At 34.5% G+C, this 17,813-nt stretch overlaps 2 protein-coding genes and 1 long non-coding RNA gene across 5 annotated transcripts; 2 read left to right on the top strand and 1 right to left on the bottom strand.

The window, feature by feature from the left end:
• Positions 1–418: 418 nt before the first annotated feature.
• LOC132306823 (uncharacterized) lies at positions 419–8,303 on the bottom strand. The gene is made up of 2 exons (XR_009482109.1): positions 8,197–8,303; positions 419–3,325 (listed from the first exon to the last, which is right to left on the bottom strand). It is a non-coding gene; the product is annotated as an uncharacterized LOC132306823 (long non-coding RNA).
• Positions 3,723–7,336, top strand: LOC132306813 (G-type lectin S-receptor-like serine/threonine-protein kinase At1g11330). Its single transcript, XM_059804387.1, has 7 exons — positions 3,723–5,084; positions 5,359–5,466; positions 5,551–5,744; positions 5,816–6,026; positions 6,248–6,485; positions 6,602–6,752; positions 6,849–7,336. Exons 1-7 carry the CDS (start codon positions 3,788–3,790, stop codon positions 7,155–7,157), a joined length of 2,508 nt encoding a protein of 835 aa, XP_059660370.1. The 5' UTR covers positions 3,723–3,787; the 3' UTR covers positions 7,158–7,336.
• On the top strand, positions 8,133–14,342 carry LOC132306784 (G-type lectin S-receptor-like serine/threonine-protein kinase At1g11330). Of its 3 annotated transcripts, none has more exons than XM_059804352.1 (7): positions 8,133–8,480; positions 8,769–11,982; positions 12,282–12,634; positions 12,708–12,918; positions 13,142–13,379; positions 13,482–13,632; positions 13,729–14,342. In XM_059804352.1, exons 2-7 carry the CDS (start codon positions 10,692–10,694, stop codon positions 14,035–14,037), a joined length of 2,553 nt encoding a protein of 850 aa, XP_059660335.1. In that variant the 5' UTR covers positions 8,133–8,480; positions 8,769–10,691; the 3' UTR covers positions 14,038–14,342. The 3 variants fall into 3 exon arrangements, with proteins under 3 accessions (XP_059660335.1, XP_059660353.1, XP_059660344.1); XM_059804370.1 differs by lacking the exon at positions 8,133–8,480 and having other exon boundaries at positions 10,481–11,982; positions 12,282–12,389; positions 12,474–12,634; positions 13,310–13,379; XM_059804361.1 differs by lacking the exon at positions 8,133–8,480 and having other exon boundaries at positions 10,482–11,982; positions 12,282–12,389; positions 12,474–12,634.
• The last annotated feature ends 3,471 nt before the right edge of the window (positions 14,343–17,813 follow it).

The raw sequence follows: 17,813 nt of genomic DNA on the forward strand, positions 1-17,813 counted from the left end.
TTCTACCAGCAATCGTTATACAGGAATCAAATGAGTAAGTCTGAAGTCAAGAGCGTTTGGACAGGGGAGTCGTAAAGCCAGAGGCGTTCAACAAGTTGGTTCTTGATAGAATGAAGGGATATGAGTCTAAGTCAAAGTTCATTGTACTTTACTTCATTTATAGTGGATCTTTTTCGCTCAAGACCGCGTGACAGTCTTTGAGGTTTTTCCAATTATTGGATGATTCTCCATCTAGGTTTTCTCGCTAAAAATCCAATGTCACTCTAACTCTACTTTTTACTTTACTTGCACTTTATTTTTACTTTATGAGATGTTTAATTTACTTTTATTTCGGTAAATTTAATTTAAGCAAAATTGAATAAAGAATAAGTTGAACCTATTCAACCCCCTCTAAGTTGCTTATCCATATTATATTCCACAATCTTTTTTTTTTTTTTTTTTTTCCTAATTGGTACTTACACATATATGCCTACACCAAAGCTCAAACCCCTAACCTCTCTTTGAGAAGTAGGGGCTTGGTACCGTTAGGCACTAGCCTTTTGGTATTCCATAACCCTTTCACATTGTGCAACTCACAACATCATCATACCCTAATGCAGAGGGGGCTTTTGGATAAATTAATGAAGGTTTCTGAAAATGATAATGCTGCAAAATTTTGATTGTTTTAGGACTTCATTCAAGGAAAAAACAGGCACTGTGGATGTCTTGGCTTAAACCTGTGTTAGCTCAATTTTCTTCTATATGGGTCTATGTGGTTGAACAGAAGCAATCTATGTTCTGGAAACACCTTATGGAAGTTTGAGACTTCATGGCCCAAAACGTTTTGTTTCAAATTGGGGATGGTAGATCCTTGAAACTTTTTTCCCTAGAATTTTCAACTCTATGCCTAATTTTCCCCTAGAATTTTCAATTGCAAAAATTCCCCTCCCCTAGACCATCCTCAATATAATTACAAATTTTTTTTTTGTTTTTAATTTTTTTTATCCAAAAGCAACCAGAGAGACAAAACCACAAAACAAAAACAACAGTCTCAACCAGGAAGAGAGATGATATCCTTCTCAACCACCTGCGAGAGCCATATAGGCCACACCACCCAACTGAAATCAGACGTTGACTTAGAAGTGGGACCTTGATGCAACAACATTTTTAGACCTTGTAATTTGGTTAATGTCATTCCTTGTTTTCTATATGGCAAAAATGTCATTCACGTTACTGGCAAAAATGTTGAATAATCTCACACTGCCGACTTCATTCTACAGTACTTGTTTGGCTTCTTCCCTCAATTTGCTCCCATCTTTTCAATCAAGTTGTCCATAGACAGACTTTGAAGCATCTTTTATCTTTGAAAATTCAAAGCAAATATTTTATAAAATTCGCTTGAATTACCAAAAGATAGCAATGTTTAGGATGTAGCACTCAATAGAGTCATTCGCCTTGCCAGTAACCATCTTCACCAACAATAGTGAATTGTCAGCCGTGGGTGTGGGTCCCCTTCAATTCATTTTGTCAACACTCACATTAACAAGTAGCACTCAATAGAATTCTTGGGCTTGCGATGTTACAAAATCAATGGATAGAATGAGCTATTATTATTTTGGTTAATTTTACTGACATCTTTTTAAATTTGACCAAATACTAATCTCAAATATTTTTTAAAAATAACTAAAATTTATTTTTCCTTTTTCATCAAGGTCTCTGTTAAAAAAAATATATATATATATTTATTCTTAATTTTTTAATCACATTTATTTCAAAATATCAAATTATTTAAATAACTATTACACCCTTAATTAAATTCCTACCTACCCACTATCAACCAAAAGTAGCCGGAAATTGAATGCATTCTCTCTCAATAGAATTATTGGCCTTGCTATGGTACAAAATCAATGGATAGAATTAGCTCTTATTATTTTGGGTTGATTTCATTGATACCCTTAAGTTTGATCAAATATTAACTTCAAACATTTTTAAAAAATAACTATCACTTAAGTTTATTTTCACTTTTCTGTCACGGTCTCCGTTAAAAACATGAGAAAAGACATCTTTGCCCCTAATTTTTTAATCACATTTATTCCAAAATATCATATTACCTAAATGACTATTATACCCCTAATTAAATTCCTACCTACCCACTATCAACCAAAAGTCGCCGGAAATTGAATGCATTCTCAGATTTCAAAATTAAGATCGAGGAATTTAATGGAGAAATTATCAAGGGAATCGAAGATGTTATAAATTCGTCAGATTTGAAGAACAAGATTGAGCTATTGAATTTGGAGGTAGCAAAGGCAGGAAAGACACCTATTGCGGAGTCTAAAAATAAGATTCAGACTTTGGAGCAACAAAAAAAGCAGAGCCTTGAAGCTATGAATTCCTCTGGGTTAAAAAAGACAGTCAATAATTCAGGCGACTTTTGGTTGGTAACCGTTGTTCCATATATATATATATATATATTATGAAATTGAAGAGAACAAAGACATTGAAAGCCAAGTAACAGATTGGACATGAGAAGAAGAAACCATGTCAACTAATATAAATAAATTAAAAAAATTAAAAGCCCTGTGATTTACAAGACTTGCATATAGTTTTGACAAGCTCTAAATTGGCTACACCGTGATGGAAGTTTTCTAGGTTCTGAGGCCAAACAAATTTTCAAATAATTTGTGCTCGCAACCGTAGCTGCTGCAAGTCACCGCCGGCAACAATCTTCCTATCCTACATCTGCTGCGAGGTTAATAACCTCTCTTTTTCTTCCTTCCAGTCCTCTAGTAATACTTTGATTGGCACAACTGGAGATTCAGATGTGGCCGTGGTGGCGAGGGAGGGAGGAGAGGCGACAGGGTATATATATAAATTTGTAGTGTATTCAGAGATATTATAGTCTTTTTATTTAATTCTTTTAGTTAGAAAGTATTTTTTACCAAATCAAATGGTATTTAAGTCATATTACATAGTGTTAATATAACCGTTGGAGTGTGAGCGAAAGACTAGTGCAAGTGATAGTAATTTTCAAAAAATATTTGAGTGTGATATTTGGCCAAATCTGAAGGGATGGGAGTGAAATTAATCATATTATTTTTATTAACATTGACCTTTTCAACTATTATTCTTTTTTAATTTCTCCGGAAAAAAAAAAAATTATTCTTCATTTTTTAATATAAATGTGATAAATAAAAAAACAGCAATCAAATATTTTATTGACAAATTCTCATTTTATTTTATTTTTAAATTTTAAATTCTTTCGTTAATTATGATGAAGTGAGTAGTAAAGAAAAGATAAAAAAAAAAAAAAAAAAAAAAAAACAGTGCGAGTAAAGCCAAATACCTGTAAAAAAGAATCTGATGTCAGCTTCGGCAACATTGTGAAAAAGCCACTCACTCAAAGTCACAGTATTTTTTAATATTGTGCATGTGCTTTAACCTTTTTGTTCAGTTTCTTTTTTTCCTAGGAATCTTAATCAATTTTGCTCGGGTTTTTCTTATGAATTTGACCTATCATCTTAAATATATTCCTGAACATATATTTTAAACAATTTTTTTTTTTTTTTTTTTTTTTTTTTTTTGTCATCTCATAAATAGTTGATTATTGGATATTTGTGTATCAAGAGATGGTGTCCACCATTGTCTCTGTCAAGACTTAAGAGTCAAGTTGACTTGGTGGATGTTAAATTTTTGCGCCTACAATAATCTAAGCTTTTCTTGTACTCCATGGAATTCCTTTGGCAACATATAAGAAGACATCACACACCTTCCATCTTCTTCACCAACAAGAAGCACTAGACTTGCCATGGAGCGTGCAAGATTAATGCCTCTTGTTTCAATCCCTGTTATCATATTTTACTGTTCTTGTACTATAGTATTTTGCACACCCATAGACACAATTACATCAACTCAACCTATCAATGACCCTGAAGCTATAGTCTCCAATGGTGCCACCTTCAAACTGGGTTTTTTTAGCCCTAGTGTTAATTCCACTAACCGGTATGTAGGTATCTGGTACAATGACGCCTCTGCCCAGGCTGTGGTATGGGTTGCCAATAGAGATATACCTCTGAATGACTCCTCTGGGACTATGACGATATCCAAGGATGGAAATCTTGTAGTCTTGGATGGACAGAAAAAGATTGTTTGGTCATCCGACGTTCCGAATTCTTTGACGAATTCAAGTTGTCAGCTTTCGGATTCTGGGAACCTTATCTTGCGAGATGACTCCAATGGAAAGGCAATATGGCAGAGTTTTGAACACCCTTCTGATTCTTTCTTGCCGGAGATGAAAATTGGTACCGAAAAGCTTACAGGTAAGAAGAGTCAGCTGACCTCATGGAAAAGCCCTTCAGATCCATCCAGTGGAAGGTTCACTTGTGGCGTAAATCCTCTGAATATTCCAGAAGCCTATATATGGAATGGTAGTGATCCATACTGGCGGAGTGGTCCATGGAATGGCCAGGTTTTTATTGGCATTCCTGACATGGTTGCTGTATACTATAGCAGATTTCAAATGGTAGATGATACAAGCGTAACTATAAGTTATTCTTATGATAATAAGTCCTCTCTGTTATACCATGCCTTAACTTCTGATGGAATTCTAACTCAGAGGTATCGGGGAGAAGGAAAGGAGACTTGGGAAACCATGTGGTCGGCAAAAAAATCTGAATGTGACGAATATGGCAAGTGTGGTCCATTTGGAAGCTGCAATTTTGTGCAGGGTTCCCCAATTTGTACCTGTTTACATGGATTTAATCCAAATGATATGGAGGAATGGAGTAGAGGAAATTGGACCAGTGGATGTGTAAGGAGGAGTCAATTGCAGTGCGAGATAAACAACAACAGCACTGGTGGTGAAAAGGGCAAAGAAGATGGGTTTCTGAAGCTAACGACAATGAAAGTGCCCGCCTTTGCCAAGTTGTCGACTGCATATTCAGACGATACGTGCAAAAGTGAGTGTTTGAATAATTGCTCTTGTATAGCTTATGCATATTACAGTGGCCTTGCTTGCATGGAGTGGAGTGGAGACTTAATTGACATACAGAAATTTGCCTATGCCGGAGCAGATCTTTACATTCGTGTTGCATATTCAGAACTTGGTAAGTTTTTTTTTTTCATCATCCTCTTTTGCTTATTCTGTTTGTTTTACTTCTTGATTCAGCATAAGCAAATATCACTTGAATTTGAACCATTACATATTCTAAACATGTTAGCCTCCTGACAGAAATGCATTAGTTATTATAATAGCATAAGTATAATACCTTTTCCCATTTGCCCACAGAAAAAGAGAGCCACGGAAATTGTCTAATTCTCAATTTTTTAATCCACATTAACTCAAACTACTTTCTAAAAGATTGTTGTTGTCTTTTACAGAAAAAAAGAGAAGCTCAAAACTAGTTATCAAAATTGCAGTGCCCATAGGGTCATTAACCATTGCAATCTGTATCTATCTTTCCTGGAGGTGGATGGCTAGACAAAGAGGTATATGCCCTTTAAAATTAGCTCAAGAGTTTAGCACATATTGCTATTATTACATAGATTACCTATTATTAAATTTTGAATCAGGAATGAAGAACAAGAGGGAGAAGATATTATTTGAAAGAAGGGGAGTGGATCCAAATTGTTCGAATGGAGAAAATCTGAACCAAATTAAACTTGAAGACCTACCTCTATTCAGTTTTGAGGAACTGGCAATTGCAACAGACAATTTTGATGTGGTCAATAAGCTCGGGCAGGGTGGTTTTGGTCTAGTGTACAAGGTAATGCTTGTTCATCTAGAGCTTTACGCTGTACTAGAAAAGAAAGAAATCAGTTTCATTGTTAATTTCAGGGAAAATTGCTAAGCGGACAAGATATAGCTGTAAAACGGCTTTCAAGTTCCTCTGGACAAGGGCTGGAGCAGTTTATGAATGAGGTTAGGGTAATTTCCAAACTCCAGCATCGCAATCTTGTTAGACTTCTTGGCTGCTGTGTGGAAGGAGAAGAAAAGATATTGATATATGAATACATGCCAAATAAAAGCTTGGATGCAGTTCTCTTTGGTTAGTTTATGATAAAGTTGTTTATGTTATTTCTAGTTATTTCAAATTCATAGACTTAACATGAGTAGAAACTTCTTGTGTTGAGAAGACAGAATGCCTTTTCTATAGTATTTGGGAAGATACTGATCTACTAATACAATAAATTTGGTCTCACTATCTATTTTATTTTCCCTACAATTTTAACCTCCTTGTTTTTTTTCTTTTCTTCAATATTCTTTCAGATCCAATCAAGAAAAAACTTCTAGATTGGAGAAAACGTGCCAACATTATTGAAGGGGTTGGGCGAGGACTACTTTACCTTCACAGGGATTCCAGATTGAAGATTATTCATAGAGATCTAAAAACGAGTAATGTTCTGTTGGATGAAAATCTAAATCCAAAAATTTCAGATTTTGGCATGGCAAAGATTTTTGGAGGCAACCAAGACCAAGCCAACACTGGAAGGGTTGTTGGAACTTTGTAAGTAGCTTTTGCTTTGTCCAAACTGATCAATCATTCATACGATAATCCTTCTTTCTCATTGGGTACTTCAACTCAAATAATTTTACTATTTGGGTTGTAATGACATAATGCAGAGGGTATATGGCTCCTGAATATGCAATGGAAGGGAGATTCTCCGAAAAATCTGATGTTTTTAGCTTTGGAGTATTGTTATTAGAGATTGTAAGTGGGCAAAAAAACACTACTTTTTATCATGATGAAGAGTCTTTGAGCCTTCCAAGATTTGTAAGTTCACATGAATCTTTGTCTTAGTTACTCCATAGTTTCTTTAACTTCAAACTTCCTAATTCCAACATTTCATGGGTTTGCTAATCTCTCCAGGCATGGAAATTGTGGAAAGAAGATATGATTGTAAAGCTTATAGATCCAACAACTTCTGATCCATGCTTCCAAGTGGAGATCTTGAGATACATACATATAGGACTGCTGTGTGTGCAAGAATTCGCCACTAATAGGCCAACTATTTCTACTATTGTTTTGATGCTTAGTAGGGAAATTGCAGATCTTCCAACTCCAGAGCAGCCTGCATTTACTGAAATACAAGGTGTCTCAAGTATACAGAATTCTCAACAGAACCAAAGGAGTTGTTCTGCAAACAATGTAACTGTTACAACAATTGCTGGCCGTTAGCATGCGAATTCTTGTGATATCTTTTCTCTCTTACAATTTTCCCTCAACTGCACTTCAATTGTATATTTGAAACCTGTGGAACTGGTAGAGCGCTTGTTTTTTCAATTGTAATTTTGCTCAAAACCCTGTGGAAATGGTTTGTGGATCTTTTTAATTGGGATTGGAATTCTGTGGGAAAATTTTACCAAGTAGTTAAATGGTATAGGTTACAGTGTGCTGTGAAATCTCAGACAAGTAAAATGATATGACTGATTTTTACTTGTGGACTAGAAATCAGAGTCTTCATGATGGTGCTTATGTCATTTTAGCTTGCTGGGCTCTCAAAGAGTACCTCCTCTCTGGTTTGGGTGTTCGTTATCAGTTATCGTTGTTATTTTATTCCTTTGTTGTAGTTTGTTGTTTCTTGCTTATCTGTATCCTCGGCAGCTCATGCCCATAGCTGTTTTGTGCTTGTGATAGTTGCTTATTCTTGGCTTCCTTAGCTTGTTTTGGTAGCTTTTAAGTTCGGGCCTCCTGTAATTAGGAATTACAATTGCAGCTTACGTCTCAAAATTGTGACTTTAATTCAATCTTCAATTCTTAAATTCTCTCTCTTTAGAACAAATATATAATCATTTTTGATAAATACGAAAATCTCTTGCTCCAAAATTGAGTCACCAAAATCTAACATATCTAAAATTTTGCAGGGGAAAGATTACAAAGTCAATTGAAGTGTTACTTGAATAATCATTTTTACTAGTTTTGCCTCTGCATAGGGTGAAGGACTGTCTAAATTCTTTTCTAGTACTTCCTTTCATGAGGGAGATGTGTTGTCAAGTATCTGCTTATTTCTTTTTCACTATCCATCTTTTAATTAATAGGGTCTATTTGATGGTAGTATAAATAGGGAAAATTTAACTTTTGTCTAATTTCTAAGCCTATATATATATATTTTTCGGAAAGTGTTTCTAAGCCTATATTACAAACGAAAAAGAAATGGTGTACAATGGCCACTCAAAAAGTAATTATCAATACCTAAAGAGAGAAAGGTTAATCATACCTTGATCATTGCTCACAATTTTGCCGGTTTAATAGCCCTGCGAAGGTGTTGAGACGCCGACCTATCTTCTGCACCGCACTGTTCGACCCCAGAACTTTCATGGTGAGTGTGTGACCGTTCGTCCCCAGTTCGAGGTTATCGACCTTCTCTCTCTCCAAAACTCTCTGAACTCTGAAGGTTCTTGGTTGAATGGAGAAGACGGTGGCAAAGCTGGAGATCGGGTCCCTCTCGATGATTTTTCGTTCCGCCACTCCACAACAGGTCGGCCCTTTTCGGAATCCCAGGTATCGATCTCTTCCTCTCTCTCTCTCTCCATCACGATCCGTCCCTTAACATATGCATATATATTCTGTTCTGGGTTCAGTTATAATTTTGTGGATCTGTTGAATGTTTGGTGTATGCCCAAATTGGATCATACACAAACCGTGTGTACCATTTTTGGGGTTCACGGGGTGGAGTAATGATAATGATCAGTATATATATGTATATGTATACATGTTCTTGTTCTGGATTCAGATAACAATTTTGTGTATCTTCTATATGCCCAAATTGGTGGTGATGGTCGCCGGCAGGTAGTTGTTGAGCTGTGGCGGGCGTGTTTCATGAAGATGGAGAAAAGTTAAATAGGATAAAAAAAATATATTAGAGAATAACCTAAAAAGTGACAGTAATTTGGTCTCTCAAATACCAAATTAATTGCGTATAACTTGTCAAATACAGTATGTGTTAAAAGTGACAGTAATTTGGTCTCTCAAAAATTACTCAAAAGTTAATTTTTTTTTTTCGTATATATATAGATTGATGAAAAAAGAATATATGTATTGTGATATATACCATCATGTTTTTTTATTTTGGGTGTCAAAAAATAATAATAATAAAAAGTGTTTGCAAAATTATAACTAAAAGGTTAAGGGAATACAAAGTGTGTTTTTTGTCGATCTTAAAAAAAAAAAAAATTATTGAAGACAAATAGAAGAACGCACAGGTATATTGCTTTTAAGATGTATGAGAGACCTAAGTTGGTCACCGTTGATAAGGCTATGCTCCAATCCTCGCACCATTGGTAAAGTAAAGAAAAAAAATTTATTATAAGAATGAAATTTAAGAAATAAATCATGAAATGATTATTTTTGATATTTCATTTTTAAATTTAATAATTACTTATAAAAAAAAAAATCACCCAAAAGAACAAATTTGATCGCTAAAACTTAATTTTCCTATATACAAAATTGATGGTTGTCTTAGCAGTGGGACCAAGATGCAACATTATTCATTGATTTTCTACACAAGGTGATGGATCTTTCAAATGCCTACGTGAAATCATTGCTTGGGAAGTCTTCCGTGTTCGACCTCCTGACCCATCTGCTGGAGCTCCGACACAGAGCTCCATATGAGAAGACCGGAGGATGGGTATCCATTTTTAACGGATACATTCGGGCCATTAACAATGACCATTCAATCTGATTTCACACTGATAAAAAAAAATAATAAAAAAATCTGATTTCACAAGGGCTCTGTCTTTGTCTTTTATTTTATTTTTTTTCCCGGGTCTATTGGGCAATTCATTGTTTTGGGTTCTCCACTCATTGACTCTCTAAAATATAAAAAAATAAAATAAAAAATGTTAGAATAATGCAATCAAGTCTCACATTGATTACGTCATCTTCTTGTTTAGCTTTTTAAGAAGGAAAAATTACATATAAATGGAGTCAAAGTTTCATATTTACTTAGAGACTGAGTCAAAGTTCCATATTTCTCTAAAATGGATTACTGAGGTGGCACATGGTTTTTTACTGTTTAAAAAATTGTGGTGCCTAAAATGCCCTTTCCTAATAAAAAAGTAGTACCTTCAGTTCAAAAAAGTAGTACCTTCAGTTCAAAAATGTAGTACCTTCGGAGAAAAAGTAGTACCTTCGCGAGTGTTTAAAAAACATGGTACCTGCACGCCAAAAAGTAGTACCTTCAGTTCAAAAAAGTAGTACCTTCGAAGAAAAAGTAGTACCTTCGCGGAAGGGTATTTTAGGCATTATAATTTCTAAACAGTAAAAAACCATGTGCTACCTCAGCAATCCATTTTAGAGAAATATGGAACTTTGACTCAGCCTCTAAGTAAATATGGAACTTTAACTCCATTTATATGTAATTTTCCCTTTTAAGAAAGTAGATAAACAGAGTTCTAAAGGGCAGGGACTTTTTCTTGCCTTTGAAAAAAAAAAAGGCTGGGACTTTGATTTTTTTTTTTTTTCTTTGAAAATTCAAAGATGATAGACCGGCATCTAAATTATACAATATTTAGTATATATAGAGAAGCTTGAGCAAAGAATTTTCAACTGTGGGTTACCCTTCAACCCAGTTACCGGGTGAGGCTTTCCGCCACCCATTTCTTTGGTTCAAAGTTGTCTGCACAACACCCGCGAAAAAAAAAAATGTACAGTTGACTTCACACCTCAGATCTTCAACAACAAGAAGCACTCAACAGAATTACTGGACTTGGCATGGTACGTACAAGCTTAATGACTCTTCTTCTAATCCTTGTTCTCATATTTTATTGTTCTTGTAATATAGAATTTTGCACTGCCATAGACACAATTACATCAACTCAACCCATCAATGACCCTGAAACTATTGTCTCCAATGGTGCCACCTTCAAACTGGGATTTTTTAGCCCTAGTGTTAATTCTACTAACCGGTATGTTGGTATCTGGTACAACCACATCTATGCCAAGGCTGTGGTATGGGTTGCGAATAGAGATAACCCTCTTAATGATTCCTCTGGGGCTATGACAATATCCAAGGATGGCAATCTTGTGGTCTTGGATGAACAGAAACAGATTGTTTGGTCATCAGATGTTCCAGATTCTTTGGTGAATTCAAGTGCTCAGCTTTCAGATTCCGGGAACCTTGTCTTGCGAGATGACTCCAATGGAAGTATAATATGGGAGAGTTTTGAACACCCTTCTGATTCGTTGTTGCAGGGTATGAAAATTAGTACCAACAAGTTTACAGATAAGAAGACTAAGCTGACCTCATGGAAAAGCCCTTCAGATCCATCCACTGGAAGGTTCAGTTTTGGCATCAATCCTCTGAATATTCCAGAACTATATGTATGGAATGGAAGTCGTCCATACTGGCGCAGTGGTCCATGGAATGGGCTGTTTTTTATTGGCATACCTCACATAAATGTTGAATACTATGCCAAATTTGAAGTTGTAGATGATAAAGAAGGAACCGTAGATGGAAGTTACACTAATCCATATGAGTCTTTTCTGTTATACCTTGCCATAACTTCTGACGGAACTCTAATTCAGAAGATTCAGGAAGAAGGAAAGGAGACGTGGGAAATTTCGTGGTTGGCTCAACATTCTGAATGTGACGCCTATGGCAAGTGTGGTCCTTTTGGAAGCTGCAATGTGCAGCGTTCACCAATTTGCACATGTTTACAAGGATTTGATCCAAAGGATATGGAGGGATGGAGTAGAGGAAATTGGACTAGTGGATGTGTAAGGAGGAGACAATTGCAGTGCGAGAGAAACAACAGTGGTGGTGAAAAGGGCAAAGAAGATGGGTTTCTGAAACTAAAGACAGTGAAATTGCCGGCCTTTGCTGAGTGGCTATTTGATTCAGAAGACAAGTGCAAAAACCAGTGCTTCAATAATTGTTCTTGTATAGCTTATGCATATTATAGTGGCTTCGGTTGTATGCAGTGGAGTGAAGACTTAATTGACATACAGGAATTTTCCAATGGTGGGGCAGATCTTTACATTCGTCTGGCATATTCAGAACTTGGTAACTTCTTTCATTATGTGCTTCTAATAATCCTCTTTTTCTTCTTCAGTTTGTTTTACTTGTTGATTCAAAATTAAGAAAATATCAGTAGAATTTGAACCATTGTACATACTAAACATGTTAGCCACCTGACATTTGTACTCTAGTTTAGAAATGCATTAGTCTATTTTAAAAGCATAAGTATAATACTTTCTCCCATTTGCCAACAGCAAAAAGAGAGCCACGGAAATTGTCTAAATTCTCAATTTTTTAATCCATATTAACTCAAGTACTCTCTAAAAGTTTGTTGTGTTTTACAGAAAAAAAGAAAAGCACAAAACTAGTTATCACAATTGCAGTGCTCATAGGGTCATTAGTCATTGGAATCTGTATTTATCTTTCCTGGAGGTTGATGGCCAGACTACGAGGTACATGGCCTTTAAAATTTGCTCAAGAGATTAGCACATATTACTGTTATTATATAGATTACCTATTATTAAATTCTGAATCAGTGGATCCACATCGTTCGAATGAAAATATGCTTGGAGATAATCCGAACCAAATTAAACTTGAAGACCTACCTTTATTCAGTTTCGAGGAACTGGCAATTGCAACAGACAATTTTGATGTGGCCAATAAGCTCGGGCAGGGTGGTTTTGGTCCAGTGTACAAGGTAATTCTTGTTCATCGAAAGCGCTTTACACTTTACAAAAATAGAAAGAAAACAGTTTCATTTTTAATTTCAGGGAAAATTGTCAAGCGGACAAGATATAGCTGTCAAACGGCTTTCGAGATTCTCTGGACAAGGGCTGGAGGAGTTTATGAATGAGGTTGTGGTAATTTCCCAACTCCAACATCGCAATCTTGTTAGACTTCTTGGTTGCTGTGTGGAAGGAGAAGAAAAGTTGTTGATCTATGAATACCTGCCACATAAAAGCTTGGATGCATTTCTCTTTGGTTAGCTCTCTATATTATTTCTAGTTATTTTAATTTCATAACCTTAGTATCAGCATGAACTTCAATGTGTTTAGAAGGAATGCTTTGTTTTCTTAGTCTTTGGGAACATACTGATCTACTAATTAGTATAACTATGAATTTCGTCCCAAACGTCGGTGTTATTGTTCCTACAACTTCAACCTACTTGTTTTTTTCTTTCTTTCTTTCTTTGATATTCACTCAGATCCAATCAAGAAAAATTTCCTAGATTGGAGAAAACGTTCTAGCATTATTGAAGGGATTGCTCGAGGACTCCTTTACCTTCACAGAGATTCTAGATTAAAGATTATTCATAGAGATCTAAAGACGAGTAACATTTTGTTGGACGAAAATTTAAATCCAAAAATTTCAGATTTCGACATGGCAAAGATTTTTGGAGGCAACCAAGACCAAGCCAACACTAGAAGGGTTGTTGGAACTTAGTAAGTAGCTTTTGCTTTGTCCAAAATGCTTAATCATTCATGATATAATAGGGTACTTCAACTCGAATAATTTTAATATTTTGCTGTAATGACACAATACAGTGGTTATATGGCCCCTGAATATGCAATAAAAGGGAGATTCTCGGAAAAATCTGATGTCTTTAGCTTTGGAGTTTTGTTATTAGAGATTGTAAGTGGGCAAAAAATCACTAGATTTTATCATGATGAAGAATCCTTGAGCCTTCTAGGATTTGTAAGTTCACATGAATCTTTTTCTCAGTTACTCCATAGTTTCTTTAACTTCAAACTTCCTAATTCCAACAATTCATGTGTTTGTTAATCTCCCCAGGCATGGAAATTGTGGAATGAAGATACGATTTTAAGGCTTATAGATCCAGCAATTTGTGATCCATGCTTCCAAGTGGAGATCTTGAGATACATACATGTAGGACTGTTGTGCATCCAAGATTTCGCCACTGATAGGCCACCTATGTCTACTGTTCTTTCCATGCTTAGTAATGAAATTGCAAAACTTCCAACTCCAAAGCAACCTGCATTTACTGAAATACAAGGTGTCTCAAATATACACTCTTCTCAACCGAGCCAAGGGAGATATTCTGGGAATGATGCATCTGTTTCAACCATTGAAGGCCGTTAGCATGCAAATTCTTGTGATTTTTCTCTTATTATTATCCCTCGAGTACACTTTAAATTGAACATACAAAACCTGTGAAACTGGTAGAGCACCTGTTTTTCAATTGCAATCGTGCTCAAAATATGTGGATATGGTTTGTGGATCTTTTTAATTGGGATTGTATTTCAGTGGGAAAATTTGGTCAAGCAGTTAAATGATTAATGTACCAATCTGATGTGAAATCTCAGAAAAGCAAAATGTGAGACTGATTTTTACTCTGTTACTGTTTGGCCCTTTTGGCCTTATTTATTTATTTTTTTTACACTTTATTTATTTTTTATTTTTTAATTAATTGGGATTGTAGTTTAGTGGTTTTCTCCCTTGTATTGTTTTGGTTGCTGCAGATTCTGTATTAGAGAGCTGTGACTCTCTGTGTTCTGTTTTGCTAGTTTGTTGCCAGCAGTTGGCAATAAAATGCTTCTTAAAATAATAATAATAATAATAATAAAAAAATCATGTCTGAAACATCTCTAGCATAAGGGCTTGTTTGGTATGCGTTTTATTTTTTACGTTTTGTTTTAACTCGAAACAAAACAAATGTTTTGTTATAAAGTGTTTTGAATAATAATCGGAGGCATGTTTGGTAACCTTAATTTGTTGCAAGATTTTTTAAAGCAAAAATATAAAAACATGTTTGGTAAAAAAGTGATGCAATTTTGAGAAGTATAATGGTTAGTTTAAAAATGACATTTAAGAGTTTTTCAAAAATAAAATTACTTTTCATTGCTACAGGAGACATATAAAAATGCTAAATTTATATTTTAATTTTTTGCCACTATTCACAAAACATTTCAACACTATATAAAACAAAATAACTTTTACAAATTCTATTATTTTCACTATTCACTACTACAGTACCTGACAAAAACAGAAATACCAAAAAAAATAAAAATAAAAAATAAAAATAAAAAATAAAAAAAGTTAGGCTGGATTACAACTCCAATAAACTATTTTCCATTACCCATAAACTTTTTTCCATTACTTGGTAAATATTGAAACTTCTTAATCATGATAATTCTACTATTTAGTATGTTGGCGTTAACAAGTGGCAGCCAAATTATGAACCAAGAAATTGGGCTGGATTGAGGAGAAAGTTGCTAGAAAAGTGGGCTGACTAATGGGTTAGTGTTAGCTGGTGGGCTAAAAGTAAAGGACATTTGGCATCTATTTTCAAGAAAGTGGGCTTGCTAAATGTTAAAATAGTGGGTGGCCTATAATTTACGTTACCATTTCAATTCATTGTCATTCACTTTTCAATGTGCTTTCCATTTCTCACAAATTTGATGCAAAATAGGTGCAATCGGAACCTGACACTGGCAAAAGATGGAAAATTAATGGAGGTGAGTGGTCTGCTCACCTCATGGAAAAGCTGTTCTGATCCATTTAAATTTTGAAAAATTTTTAGATCGATTTTAATATGATTTTCTAGAAAAATCTAAAAAAAAAAAAAAAAAAAAAAGAGAAAATGCAATCGAAATAAACAGGGATGAAAAATTAATATGATAAAGAAAAGACAGAGAGAGAAGAAAAAGACGAGTTCCATGTAAAAAGAGTAGTGGTGACTGGAAAAATATTGTTATAAAATTATTATTATTTTTTTTTGACAATTGTTTCAATTTTCTAAAAATTCAATTTTTGGAAGAAAAACAATTCAGTACTTTGATTCCATTTTAGGAAAGATATATCATTATTATCTTGATAAAAAATTAAATAATATTTTGCTATTTTTACAAAATTTCGTAAAAAACACGATTATTAGAAACAAAATAAAGAAATAATTTAATAACTTATTTAAGGAGTAGCTATATAATTTTTCATTTAAACAGTGACAACTAAAAATATTAGTAAATATTACTACTTGAAATTTATTTATTTATTATTTTTTTTTTGTTGAATATGGTACTTGTAAGTTGTTAATGCAAATTTTGGGCTAAAATTAAAGCAGGGGTAGCTACACGTTTTAGGTGGGTCCATAGTGATGCGCGTTCCTCTCTCCAAATAGATGAACATGGATCAAAACTGCTTTCAGGTGAAAGAGAATTTGAGGTCCAAAGCGAGGTGTTTGATAAAAATTCAGAGAGGTGAAATGGGTTTTGTGAGAAATTGTTGTCCCATAGTGGAAGATGGTGAAAAGAGAGTAGAAATACTCTGAGTTTACACATTGGCTAATTTGGGTTAGGTCTAATTCCACCACATGCGTCGCTAGCATGGGCCTGGACTGTCAATAAGAGTATTCATTTTTAAAAAAAAATAATTATCGAATTGGACTCTGGCAGTGTGGGCTGTCCAAACTTTACTTAAATCCTCCAACCCAATTAAAATTGGATTGGACTATCCAAATCAGAGGCGATTAATTGATTGTTATCCAAATTTATTATTTAATTGTTTGTTGTTTCATTTATTAATTTATATGTTTAATTAATTTTTTAATTAATTGTTTTTATTTTTTATTAGGCATAAAAATTAACGCTTCAAAATTTACCGAAAGTAACTTTCGAGACCTGTACATTTTTAATCAATTGTTGAATCGAGTATATTCTTATTATCTCATAAATATGTGAGTATAAAGTTTGTTAGGAATGCTATTTATTATCAGCGGCCTCTTGCTTTTCACGAGTATGAGAAAGTGAATGTATTGAATAATGAAATTAAGTTATAACTTTGACTTTTTCCCTCCTTAATTTGCTTTCGTTCTCATGAATTATTCAACAAAGTTGTAGCAGCCTAACAGGACAGTTTCAACATAGACGAGTTCAAATATCTTTTTTTCTTTGTTAATAACAAAGCTGATATTAATGTTGTGTTTTGGAGAATCTAATTGACACTTTAAAAGTAAAATTGGAGAAAAAAAATCAGGGAGTATCAGGGAGTATTAAAATTCATCGTGTAATATAATTAGTGTCACTTTTTATATTATTAACTTGAAAAGAATTTAGAATTTGGGAATTGATTAATATATTTGCTATTTTTCTTTGAAATGTTACAATTAAAAGCTCTATTACACATAATTTGTGGGTGGTGGTAAAAAAAATTGTGTGTAAAGATGTTTTGAACTCTGTTGATTATGGATTCTGCGCAACCTGGATCTGATCTGACTTCCTGAATAAAGAGAAGAAAAAGTGATCCTACGAACACCGGTGTGTTACCGGTGGAGTAGGCTCCGACGAACAAGTCAGTGCGAATGATAATCTCCCTGGAGAAATCGAGAAATTGAGTTACGGTTTATTGCGTACCTCAAAACGTTGATCCCCCGCCTTTTTTATAGGGCTTAGGTTAAGATGTCATGTAGAATTACCTTATTGTAATCTGTAGACTTAATCCTCATCGTAATCTCTAATCCTTATCATAATCTGTAAAGCCTATCTCAATCTGTAATCCTTATCGTAATCTGCAGAGCCTATCTCAATAGTGCGTTAATTTAGTAATCTTCCTTTAATTATGGATATTTAAATTATACATCCATCAGTTGCCCCCCGTTTCGGAGGATTGCTTATCAAACCACCGGAACGTTAATTCCAAAATATCACACAATAATATATAGTTGGAATTGCAGAGCCTTGTCCATTAGCCTGACTTATATTGTCATTTCGCGAATACAGTCGGGGGTCATAGTATCACATTGGCAGCTCGTATATGTGGCAAGCTCGTATATTTGTCGTATATTGGCAAGCTTGTATATTTGTCGTAGTGCCACATTGGCAGCTCGTATATGTGGCAAGCTGCCATGCTGGTAGTCTACC

This window comes from Cornus florida, unplaced genomic scaffold (genome assembly GCF_030987335.1).
Source record: "Cornus florida cultivar Cherokee Brave unplaced genomic scaffold, ASM3098733v1 CherokeeBrave_3.0.0_Hap2_Chr01, whole genome shotgun sequence".
Classification (NCBI taxonomy): Eukaryota; Viridiplantae; Streptophyta; class Magnoliopsida; order Cornales; family Cornaceae; genus Cornus; species Cornus florida.

What these genes read in the sequence shown, in the direction of transcription:
- LOC132306813 (XM_059804387.1), top strand. Translation starts at nt 3,788, where the DNA reads ATGGAGCGTGCAAGATTAATGCCTCTTGTTTCAATCCCTGTTATCATA. An exon ending in CTTGGATGCAGTTCTCTTTG is followed by an intron (nt 6,027 to 6,247) that starts GTTAGTTTATGA and finishes ATATTCTTTCAG; the next exon opens with ATCCAATCAAGAAAAAACTT. An exon ending in CTTTGAGCCTTCCAAGATTT is followed by an intron (nt 6,753 to 6,848) that starts GTAAGTTCACAT and finishes TAATCTCTCCAG; the next exon opens with GCATGGAAATTGTGGAAAGA.
- LOC132306784 (XM_059804352.1), top strand. Translation starts at nt 10,692, where the DNA reads ATGGTACGTACAAGCTTAATGACTCTTCTTCTAATCCTTGTTCTCATA. An exon ending in CTTGGATGCATTTCTCTTTG is followed by an intron (nt 12,919 to 13,141) that starts GTTAGCTCTCTA and finishes ATATTCACTCAG; the next exon opens with ATCCAATCAAGAAAAATTTC. An exon ending in CCTTGAGCCTTCTAGGATTT is followed by an intron (nt 13,633 to 13,728) that starts GTAAGTTCACAT and finishes TAATCTCCCCAG; the next exon opens with GCATGGAAATTGTGGAATGA.